The sequence below is a fragment of the Gobius niger genome (genome assembly GCF_951799975.1).
Source record: "Gobius niger genome assembly, chromosome: 21".
NCBI lineage: Eukaryota > Metazoa > Chordata > Actinopteri > Gobiiformes > Gobiidae > Gobius > Gobius niger.
Genome location: NC_136872.1, coordinates 1,032,508 through 1,044,741, shown reverse-complemented (window position 1 = coordinate 1,044,741; position 12,234 = coordinate 1,032,508). Strand labels below are relative to the sequence as shown.

The 12,234-nt window shown below is 45.5% G+C and overlaps 1 protein-coding gene across 4 annotated transcripts in view; it reads right to left on the bottom strand.

Annotated features, from left to right (window-relative positions):
- The window catches only part of mark2b (MAP/microtubule affinity-regulating kinase 2b), a 73,055-nt gene that overhangs the window by 1,743 nt on the left and 59,078 nt on the right, over positions 1 to 12,234 (bottom strand). For 2 of the 4 annotated variants that reach the window (XM_079579599.1, XM_079579600.1), the window contains exons 18-19: positions 6,875 to 6,910; positions 6,022 to 6,131 (exon numbers count right to left, since the gene is read on the bottom strand). In XM_079579599.1, coding sequence (XP_079435725.1) covers positions 6,022 to 6,131; positions 6,875 to 6,910 — 146 coding nt within the window. The remainder of the gene's footprint in view (positions 1 to 6,021; positions 6,132 to 6,874; positions 6,911 to 12,234) is intronic. The other 2 variants (XM_079579601.1, XM_079579602.1) reach the window with 1 other exon arrangement.

The window sequence follows — 12,234 nt, the reverse complement described above, 5'->3', positions numbered from 1 at the left end:
TTGCGTACAAAAACGGTGTACGTGTAGGTGTATTTGCGATATGCGCCAGAGTGCGCGTGGCATTTATGAACCTGTGCTTTACGCTCAGATCTTTCCGTGCGCAGAAGCATCTGATGGTAAAAGCCATGGAGAAATCCTAGTGTCATTTGAATGAAACGCCCAAAATATTCATAATCAGGAGGCCTCACCCACGGGGTTTACGGCACGCACGAAACACGGCAAAAAAGAACATTTCTCCAACCAGGAAATGATAAAGAGTTGTTTTTAACACAACAAATATGAGATTTTTGTGCATGAGAAAAATTAAAGAATCTGTTAGAAACCCACAATAACCTTATAGCCAATCCAAGATCACATTCACTAAATAAAAAAGAGGGGGAAAGAAATAGGTATATATATATCTATCTATCTCTATATCTCCCTATATCTCTCTATATCTCCCTATATCTCTCTATATCTCCCTATATCTCCCTATATATCTCTATATCTCCCTATATCTCCCTATACCTCTCTATATCTATATCTCTCTATATCTCTCTATATCTCCCTATATCTCCTTATACCTCTCTATATCTATATCTCTCTATATCTCTCTATATCTCCCTATATCTCCCTATATCTCTCTATATCTCCCTATATCTCCCTATATCTCCCTATATCTCCCTATATCTCCCTATATATCTCTATATCTCCCTATATCTCCCTATACCTCTCTATATCTATATCTCTCTATATCTCCCTATATCTCCCTATATCTCCCTATATCTCCCTATATATCTCTATATCTCCCTATATCTCCCTATACCTCTCTATATCTATATCTCCCTATATCTCCCTATATCTCCCTATATCTCCCTATATATCTCTATATCTCCCTATATCTCCCTATACCTCTCTATATCTATATCTCTCTATATCTCCCTATATCTCCCTATATCTCCCTATATCTCCCTATATCTCCCTATATATCTCTATATCTCCCTATATCTCCCTATACCTCTCTATATCTATATCTCCCTATATCTCCCTATATCTCTCTATATCTCCCTATATCTCCCTATATCTCCCTATATCTCCCTATATCTCCCTATATATCTCTATATCTCCCTATATCTCCCTATACCTCTCTATATCTATATCTCTCTATATCTCCCTATGTCTCTCTATACCTCTCTATATCTCTCTATATCTCCCTATATCTCCCTATATCTCCCTATATCTCCCTATATCTCCCTATATCTCTCTATATATCTCTATTTCTCCCTATATCTCTCCCTATGTGGTCATACCGCCTTTGCTCTGCCCAATCCCGTCAGACCTGGGAAGCTCAGCAGGGAAGGGCCTGGTCGGTACTTGGATGGGAGACCGTTTGGTAACACCAGGAAGCGAATGTAGTGAGTGAGTGAGTGGTTGGTGGTGGTCGGAGGGGCCGATGGCGCAGACTGGTTGCCTCACTTCCGTCAGTCTACCCCAGGGCAGCTGTGGCTACAATAGTAGCTTACCACCACCAAGTATGGAGTGAATGAATAATGCAATGTAAAGCGTCTTTGAGTGTCCAGAAAAGCGCTATATAAAACCGATGCATTATTATTATTATATATCTCTATATCTCTCTATATCTCTCTATATCTCCCTATATCTCTCTATATCTCTCTATACCTCTCTATATCTCTCTATATCTCTCTATATCTCTCTATATCTCCCTATATCTCTCTATATCTCTCTATATCTCTCTATATCTCCTTATATCTCCCTATATCTCTCTATATCTCCCTATATCTCCCTATACCTCCCTATATCTCCCTATATCTCCCTATATCTCCCTATATCTCCCTATACCTCCCTATACCTCCCTATATCTCCCTATATCTCCCTATATCTCCCTATACCTCTCTATACCTCTCTATATCTCTCTATATCTCCCTATATCTCTCTATATCTCTCTATATCTCCCTATATCTCTCTATATCTCTCTATATCTCCCTATATCTCCCTATACCTCCCTATATCTCCCTATATCTCCCTATATCTCCCTATATCTCCCTATATCTCCCTATACCTCTCTATACCTCTCTATACCTCTCTATATCTCTCTATATCTCCCTATATCTCTCTATATCTCTCTATATCTCCCTATATCTCCCTATATCTCCCTATATCTCTCTATACCTCTCTATATCTCTCTATATCTCTCTATATCTCCCTATATCTCTCTATACCTCTCTATACCTCTCTATATCTCTCTATACCTCTCTATTTCTCCCTATATCTCCCTATATATCTCCCTATATCTCCCTATATCTCTCTATATCTCTCTATATCTCTCCCTATATCTCTATATCTCCCTATACCTCTATATATCTCCTTATATCTCCCTATATCTCTCTATATCTCTCTATCTCTCTATATCTCTCCCTATATCTCTATATCTCCCTATACCTCTATATATCTCCTTATATCTCCCTATATCTCCCTATATCTCTCTATACCTCTCTATATCTCCCTATATCTCCCTATATCTCTCTATATCTCTCTATATCTCTCCCTATATCTCTATATCTCCCTATACCTCTATATATCTCCTTATATCTCCCTATATCTCTCTATATCTCCCTATATCTCCCTATATCTCTCCCTATATATCTCCCTATATCTCCCTATATCTCTCTATACCTCTATATATCTCCTTATATCTCCCTATATCTCTCTATATCTCTCTATATCTCTCTATATCTCTATATCTCTCTATACCTCTCTATTTCTCCCTATATCTCCCTATATATCTCCCTATATCTCCCTATATCTCTCTATATCTCTCTATATCTCTCCCTATATCTCTATATCTCCCTATACCTCTATATATCTCCTTATATCTCCCTATATCTCTCTATATCTCCCTATATCTCCCTATATCTCTCCCTATATATCTCCCTATATCTCCCTATATCTCTCTATACCTCTATATATCTCCTTATATCTCCCTATATCTCTCTATATCTCCCTATATCTCCCTATATCTCTCTATACCTCTCTATATCTCCCTATATCTCCCTATATCTCTCTATATCTCTCTATATCTCTCCCTATATCTCTATATCTCCCTATACCTCTATATATCTCCTTATATCTCCCTATATCTCTCTATATCTCCCTATATCTCCCTATATCTCTCCCTATATATCTCCCTATATCTCCCTATATCTCCCTATACCTCTATATATCTCCTTATATCTCCCTATATCTCTCTATATCTCCCTATATCTCCCTATATCTCTCCCTATATATCTCCCTATATCTCCCTATATCTCTCTATATCTCTCTATATCTCTCCCTATATCTCTATATCTCCCTATACCTCTATATATCTCCTTATATCTCCCTATATCTCTCTATATCTCTCTATATCTCCCTATATCTCTATATCTCCCTATATCTCTCTATATCTCTCTATATCTCCCTATATCTCTCTATACCTCTATATATCTCCTTATATCTCCCTATATCTCCCTATATCTCTCTATACCTCTATATATCTCCTTATATCTCCCTATATCTCTCTATATCTCCCTATATCTCCCTATATCTCTCTATATCTCTCTATATCTCCCTATATCTCTCTATATCTCTATATATCTCCTTATATCTCCCTATATCTCTCTATACCTCTATATATCTCCTTATATCTCCCTATACCTCTCTATATCTCCCTATATCTCTCTATATCTCTCTATATCTCCCTATATCTCTCTATACCTCTATATATCTCCTTATATCTCCCTATATCTCTCTATATCTCTCTATATCTCCCTATATCTCTCTATATCTCTATATATCTCCTTATATCTCCCTATACCTCTCTATATCTCCCTATACCTCTCTATATCTCCCTATATCTCTCTATATCTCTCTATATCTCCCTATATCTCCCTATATCTCTCTATATCTCCCTATATCTCTCTATATCTCTATATATCTCCTTATATCTCCCTATATCTCTCTATACCTCTATATATCTCCTTATATCTCCCTATATCTCCCTATATCTCCCTATACCTCTCTATATCTCCCTATATCTCTCTATATCTCTCTATATCTCTCTATATCTCCCTATATCTCTCTATACCTCTCTATATCTCCTTATATCTCCCTATATCTCCCTATATCTCTCTATACCTCTCTATATCTCCCTATATCTCTCTATACCTCCCTATATCTCTCTATATCTCCCTATATCTCCCTATACCTCCCTATACCTCCCTATATCTCCCTATATCTCTCTATACCTCTCTATATCTCCCTATATCTCTCTATACCTCTCTATATCTCCCTATATCTCTCTATATCTCCCTATATCTCCCTATACCTCTCTATATCTCCCTATATCTCTCTATATCTCTCTATATCTCTCTATATCTCCCTATATCTCTCTATATCTCCCTATATCTCCCTATATCTCCCTATATCTCCCTATATCTCCCTATATCTCTCTATATCTCCCTATACCTCTCTATATCTCCCTATGTCTCTCTATGTCTCTCTATATCTCTCTATATCTCTCTATATCTCTCTATAACTCCCTATATCTCCCTATATCTCCCTATATCTCTCTATATCTCCCTATACCTCTCTATACCTCCCTATATCTCTCTATATCTCTCTATATCTCTCTATATCTCTCTATATCTCCCTATATCTCTCTATATCTCTCTATATCTCTCCCTATATCTCCCTATATCTCCCTATATCTCCCTATATCTCCCTATATCTCCCTATATCTCCCTATAACTCCCTATATCTCTCTATATCTCTCTATATCTCTCCCTATATATCTCTATATCTCTCTATATCTCTCTATATCTCTCTATATCTCTCTATATCTCCCTATATCTCTCTATATCTCTCTATATCTCTCCCTATATATCTCTATATCTCCCTATATCTCCCTATATCTCCCTATATCTCCCTATATCTCCCTATAACTCCCTATATCTCTCTATATCTCTCTATATCTCCCTATATCTCTCTATATCTCTCTATATCTCTCCCTATATATCTCTATATCTCTCTATATCTCCCTATATCTCCCTATATCTCCCTATATCTCCCTATATCTCCCTATAACTCCCTATAACTCCCTATATCTCTCTATATCTCCCTATAACTCCCTATATCTCCCTATATCTCCCTATATCTCCCTATAACTCCCTATATCTCCCTATATCTCCCTATATCTCTCTATATCTCCCTATATCTCCCTATATCTCTCTATATCTCTCTATATCTCTCTATATCTCCCTATATCTCTCTATATCTCCCTATATCTCCCTATATCTCCCTATATCTCCCTATAACTCCCTATATCTCTCTATATCTCTCTATATCTCCCTATATCTCCCTATATCTCTCTATATCTCTCTATATCTCCCTATATCTCTCTATATCTCCCTATATCTCTCTATATCTCCCTATATCTCCCTATATCTCCCTATATCTCCCTATATCTCTCTATATCTCCCTATATCTCCCTATATCTCCCTATATCTCCCTATAACTCCCTATATCTCTCTATATCTCTCTATATCTCTCTATATCTCCCTATATCTCCCTATATCTCTCTATATCTCTCTATATCTCCCTATATCTCCCTATATCTCTCTATATCTCCCTATATCTCTCTATATCTCCCTATATCTCTCTATATCTCCCTATATCTCCCTATATCTCCCTATATCTCCCTATATCTCCCTATATCTCCCTATATCTCCCTATATCTCCCTATATCTCCCTATATCTCTCTATATCTCCCTATATCTCTCTATATCTCCCTATATCTCTCTATATCTCCCTATCTCTCCCTATATCTCCCTATATCTCTCTATATCTCCCTATATCTCAGATTGACCAGCCGGGCGTTCACAAAGAGGTCAGTGAAATACGGAATACTTTGAAGCATCTGTGCTGGAGTAGTGAGTGGTCAGCACAGATACTTGAGTACTTTTAGAGCTTGAAAGTTGAAGTGACCTGTGTTGCCGGAGCCGGGGGACGAGTTGTTCTCGTCGTTGTTGGAGGAAGAGGACAGGACTCCGCCGGACGTCTTCTCTGCTTTGTCCGCAGTGCTGCTCAGCATGGACCTGCAGGACAGTGACCACAGGGGCACACAGTGGACAGGAGACGGGTCAGAGAGTCTCAGAGGGACAGACACAGCACAGGGACAGGACATGGACATGATGGAGACGGAGGAATCACAGGAGGCCAGTGTCTGTGAGAGAGGGTTCTCCGCCTTCCCTTTGGGGAAGAACACACGTCTGATGGTGACCTACTGAAGAACATGTGCTCAGGGTGTCTCTGGGTCAACTTTCTCAATTTGAAACATGGAAATGGGAGCACCTATATCTGACAGATATACAGAGATGTTTGGTACGCTCTGTGATACAGTAGCCAAAGGAACACAATATCTATGTCCATCTTGGTCCTGGACCTGGACATTGTTGGAATTATGGATAGGTGCTACCTTTTTGGTCAAGAGAAGAATGCTGCTTCTCCCTCCTGAGAAAGGTTTGCTCTCTCAGAGAAACTTTCCAGATGAAATGAAGGTTAAAGAAGTCAGAAACCCCATGGATAGCACTGTATGACCACAGAAGTATGTCCATCACGCTGTGGTCAGCGCTCTAATCCCCAAAGGAACAAACGGAGACTGGAAACATGTTGACTGTTGGCTCCAACTGTCCCACAGACACGAGGCGCAGATTTAGACACACCCTCCATGCACAGGATCATCTCTCCCCATCACCGCTCGCTCGCCCCGCCCCCTGCATTCACACCCAGCTACTGATTGGCTGCAGCTACGTTTGACGGGCGCTTTGCTTGTCCTCACCTGCTGCCCTCATCTCGCCCCTCGCCCTCATACGGACTCCTCGGGAAAAATCAAAGAGTTTAGTCTGTGCTGGTGTGCAGTATGTGAAGTGTGTGTGTAGTATGTGTAGTGTGTGTGTAGTAGTGTGTAGTGTGTATGTAGTAGTGTGTAGTGTGTGTGTAGTAGTGTGTATGTAGTAGTGTGTAGTGTGTGTGTAGTAGTGTGTATGTAGTAGTGTGTAGTGTGTGTGTAGTAGTGTGTATGTAGAGCTGGAGCCCACACCACATCCATGCTGCTGCCTGGCCTCCACGGGGCCTGAGTCCACTCTGTACCACACCGGCCCTCTGCCCTCTGTACCACACCGGCCCTCTGCCCTCTGCCCTCTGTACCACACCGGCCCTCTGCCCTCTGCCCTCTGTACCACACCGGCCCTCTGCCCTCTGTACCACACCGGCCCTCTGCCCTCTGCCCTCTGTACCACACCGGCCCTCTGCCCTCTGCCCTCTGTACCACACCGGCCCTCTGCCCTCTGCCCTCTGTACCACACCGGCCCTCTGCCCTCTGTACCACACCGGCCCTCTGCCCTCTGCCCTCTGTACCACACCGGCCCTCTGCCCTCTGCCCTCTGTACCACACCGGCCCTCTGCCCTCTGCCCTCTGTACCACACCGGCCCTCAGCCCTCTGCCCTCTGTACCACACCGGCCCTCTGCCCTCTGTACCACACCGGCCCTCTGCCCTCTGCCCTCTGTACCACACCGGCCCTCTGCCCTCTGCCCTCTGTACCACACCGGCCCTCTGCCCTCTGCCCTCTGTACCACACCGGCCCTCAGCCCTCTGCCCTCTGTACCACACCGGCCCTCTGCCCTCTGCCCTCTGTACCACACCGGCCCTCAGCCCTCTGTACCACACCGGCCCTCTGCCCTCTGCCCTCTGTACCACACCGGCCCTCTGCCCTCTGTACCACACCGGCCCTCAGCCCTCAGCCCTCTGTACCACACCGGCCCTCTGCCCTCTGCCCTCTGTACCACACCGGCCCTCTGCCCTCTGTACCACACCGGCCCTCAGCCCTCAGCCCTCTGTACCACACCGGCCCTCGGCCCTCTGCCCTCTGTACCACACCGGCCCTCAGCCCTCTGTACCACACCGGCCCTCTGCCCTCTGCACCACACCGGCCCTCAGCCCTCAGCCCTCTGTACCACACCGGCCCTCTGCCCTCTGTACCACACCGGCCCTCTGCCCTCTGCCCTCTGTACCACACCGGCCCTCAGCCCTCTGCCCTCTGTACCACACCGGCCCTCTGCCCTCTGTACCACACCGGCCCTCAGCCCTCTGTACCACACCTGCCCTCAGCCCTCAGCCCTCTGTACCACACCGGCCCTCAGCCCTCTGCCCTCTGTACCACACCGGCCCTCAGCCCTCTGCCCTCTGTACCACACCGGCCCTCTGCCCTCTGTACCACACCGGCCCTCTGCCCTCTGCCCTCTGTACCACACCGGCCCTCTGCCCTCTGTACCACACCGGCCCTCTGCCCTCTGCCCTCTGTACCACACCGGCCCTCAGCCCTCTGCCCTCTGTACCACACCGGCCCTCTGCCCTCTGTACCACACCGGCCCTCAGCCCTCTGTACCACACCGGCCCTCTGCCCTCTGCACCACACCGGCCCTCAGCCCTCAGCCCTCTGTACCACACCGGCCCTCTGCCCTCTGTACCACACCGGCCCTCAGCCCTCTGCCCTCTGTACCACACCGGCCCTCTGCCCTCTGTACCACACCGGCCCTCTGCCCTCTGTACCACACCGGCCCTCTGCCCTCTGTACCACACCGGCCCTCTGCCCTCTGTACCACACCGGCCCTCTGCCCTCTGTACCACACCTGCCCTCAGCCCTCAGCCCTCTGTACCACACCGGCCCTCGGCCCACATCCCATGTTTCTTTTATTTGAATTAGGGATGGGATTATAAACAAAAATATTGTTAATGGCGATAAAAAATGCGGCCACATTTTTTAATAATCGTGATCATCGCGCTGGAAGATAATCGCTAAATCCACCAGAAACCCACGCCCCCCCGAATGAGTGAGAAACGCGGCCCCCGCTCTCATGGCGGATGTGAGTAACTCCACAGTCAGCCCTCCCCAGGAGGAAGTGTGAGGTGTGGCACCTGCAGGTCCATCATCGTGTAGTCGCTTTAGCTCACATGAATATAAACAACTCACATGAAGTGATCTGATCATGACAAACATGTTCCATCACTTATTTCTTAACTTCAATACAAACACTGGGGGCCATTTGATTTTATTAGATTACTTTAGGTATTTCTGACTTCATAGTTTCTGTTAGCATTAACATGCTCCCGCTAGCTTTAGCATGCTATTGCTCATCGCAGAATTTTAGGCGGCAACCAAAAATACATAGCGATTGAATTCTCCAGGTTATTAGCTTTCCAGTGATATGCACCACGCCCATATTCACTTAAACTAGTATCGGCTCCGATATCCCAGTATCGGCTCCGATATCCCAGTATCGGATCAGTGCATCCCTGTTAAGCTCAACTATTTTCACTCACTTTCATTATGGTCCCATCATTCTATCTAACACGATTGATTTAATGACTTTAAAGCTTTCTAATGCCGGCCCCGGTTCCCTTCAGCACACTTATCATCTCAGCTCTCAAATTGCTTTCACTACACAAATAACAGTGAGTAGTTGTTTCTAGCCTGATCGAAACGGTTTACACTAAAGAATGAATCAGTTTCAGAGTGCCACTCCACATTTCTCCAAGTTGACCTCCCTCCACCTCCCCCACCACTCCAAACTGCTGTGTCAACACGTCAGTCTACACGTCATTCTACACGTCATTCTACACGTCATTCTACACGTCAGTCTACACGTCAGTCTACACGTCATTCTACGCGTCATTCTACGCGTCAGCCTACGCGTCAGTCTACGCGTCATCCTACGCGTCAGCCTACACGTCATTCTACACGTCATTCTACACGTCATTCTACACGTCAGTCTACACGTCATTCTACACGTCATTCTACACGTCATTCTACACGTCATTCTACACGTCAGTCTACACGTCAGTCTACACGTCAGTCTACACGTCAGTCTACACGTCAGTCTACACGTCATTCTACACGTCATTCTACGCGTCATTCTACGCGTCATTCTACGCGTCATTCTACGCGTCATTCTACACGTCATTCTACGCGTCATTCTACGCGTCATTCTACGCGTCAGTCTACGCGTCAGTCTACACGTCATTCTACACGTCATTCTACACGTCATTCTACACGTCATTCTACACGTCAGTCTACACGTCAGTCTACACGTCAGTCTACACGTCAGTCTACACGTCAGTCTACACGTCATTCTACACGTCAGTCTACGCGTCATTCTACGCGTCAGTCTACACGTCATTCTACGCGTCATTCTACGCGTCATTCTACACGTCATTCTACACGTCATTCTACGCGTCATTCTACACGTCATTCTACGCGTCATTCTACGCGTCAGTCTACACGTCATTCTACACGTCATTCTACACGTCAGTCTACACGTCAGTCTACACGTCATTCTACGCGTCATTCTACGCGTCATTCTACACGTCATTCTACACGTCATTCTACACGTCATTCTACACGTCAGTCATTCTACACGTCATTCTACACGTCATTCTACACGTCATTCTACACGTCAGTCATTCTACACGTCATTCTACACGTCATTCTACACGTCAGTCATTCTACGCGTCAATCTACGCGTCATTCTACGCGTCATTCTACGCGTCAGCCTACGCGTCAGCCTACGCGTCATTCTACACGTCATTCTACACGTCATTCTACACGTCAGTCATTCTACACGTCAATCTACGCGTCATTCTACACGTCAGTCTACGCGTCAGCCTACGCGTCATTCTACACGTCAGTCTACACGTCAGCCTACGCGTCATTCTACACGTCAGTCTACACGTCAGCCTACACGTCAGCCTACGCGTCATTCTACACGTCAGTCTACGCGTCAGCCTACGCGTCATTCTACACGTCAGTCTACACGTCAGCCTACGCGTCAGCCTACGCGTCATTCTACACGTCAGCCTACACGTCATTCTACACGTCATTCTACACGTCATTCTACACGTCATTCTACACGTCAGTCTACACGTGATTCTACACGTGAGTCTACATGTGATTCTACGCGTCAGTCTACACGTGATTCTACACGTCATTCTACGCGTCAGTCTACGCGTGATTCTACGCGTCAGTCTACGCGTGATTCTACGCGTCAGTCTACACGTGATTCTACACGTCAGCCTACACGTCAGTCTACACGTCAGCCTACACGTCATTCTACAGGTCATTCTACACGTCAGTCTACACGTGATTCTACACGTGAGTCTACACGTGATTCTACGCGTCAGTCTACACGTAATTCTACACGTCAGTCTACACGTGATTCTACGCGTCAGTCTACGCGTGATTCTACGCGTGATTCTACGCGTGATTCTACGCGTCAGTCTACACGTGATTCTACACGTCAGTCTACACGTCATTCTACGCGTCAGCCTACACGTCATTCTACGCGTCAGTCTACGCATGATTCTACGCGTCAGTCTACGCGTCAGTCTACACGTGATTCTACACGTCAGTCTACGCGTCAGTCTACACGTGATTCTACACGTCAGTCTACGCATGATTCTACGCGTCAGTCTACGCGTCAGTCTACACGTGATTCTACACGTCAGTCTACACGTCATTCTACGCGTCAGTCTACGCATGATTCTACGCGTCAGTCTACGCGTCAGTCTACACGTGATTCTACACGTCAGTCTACGCGTCAGTCTACACGTGATTCTACACGTCAGTCTACGCGTCAGTCTACGCGTCAGTCTACGCGTCAGTCTACACGTCATTCTACACGTGATTCTACACGTGATTCTACACGTCATTCTACACGTGATTCTACACGTCATTCTACACGTGACTCTACACGTGATTCTACGCGTCAGTCTACACGTCAGTCTACACGTCATTCTACACGTGATTCTACACGTGATTCTACACGTCAGTCTACACGTCAGCCTACGCGTCAGCCTACGCGTCAGTCTACGCGTCAGTCTACGCGTCAGCCTACACGTCAGTCTACACGTCAGCCTACACGTCAGTCTACACGTCAGCCTACGCGTCAGTCTACGCGTCAGCCTACACGTCAGTCTACACGTCAGCCTACGCGTCAGTCTACGCGTCAGTCTACACGTCAGTCTACACGTCAGTCTACACGTCAGTCTACACGTCAGTCTACACGTCAGTCTACACGTCAGTCTACACGTCAGTCTACACTGTTCATTTGATGTTTTATACGATCCCCGCCCTGAACCGAAC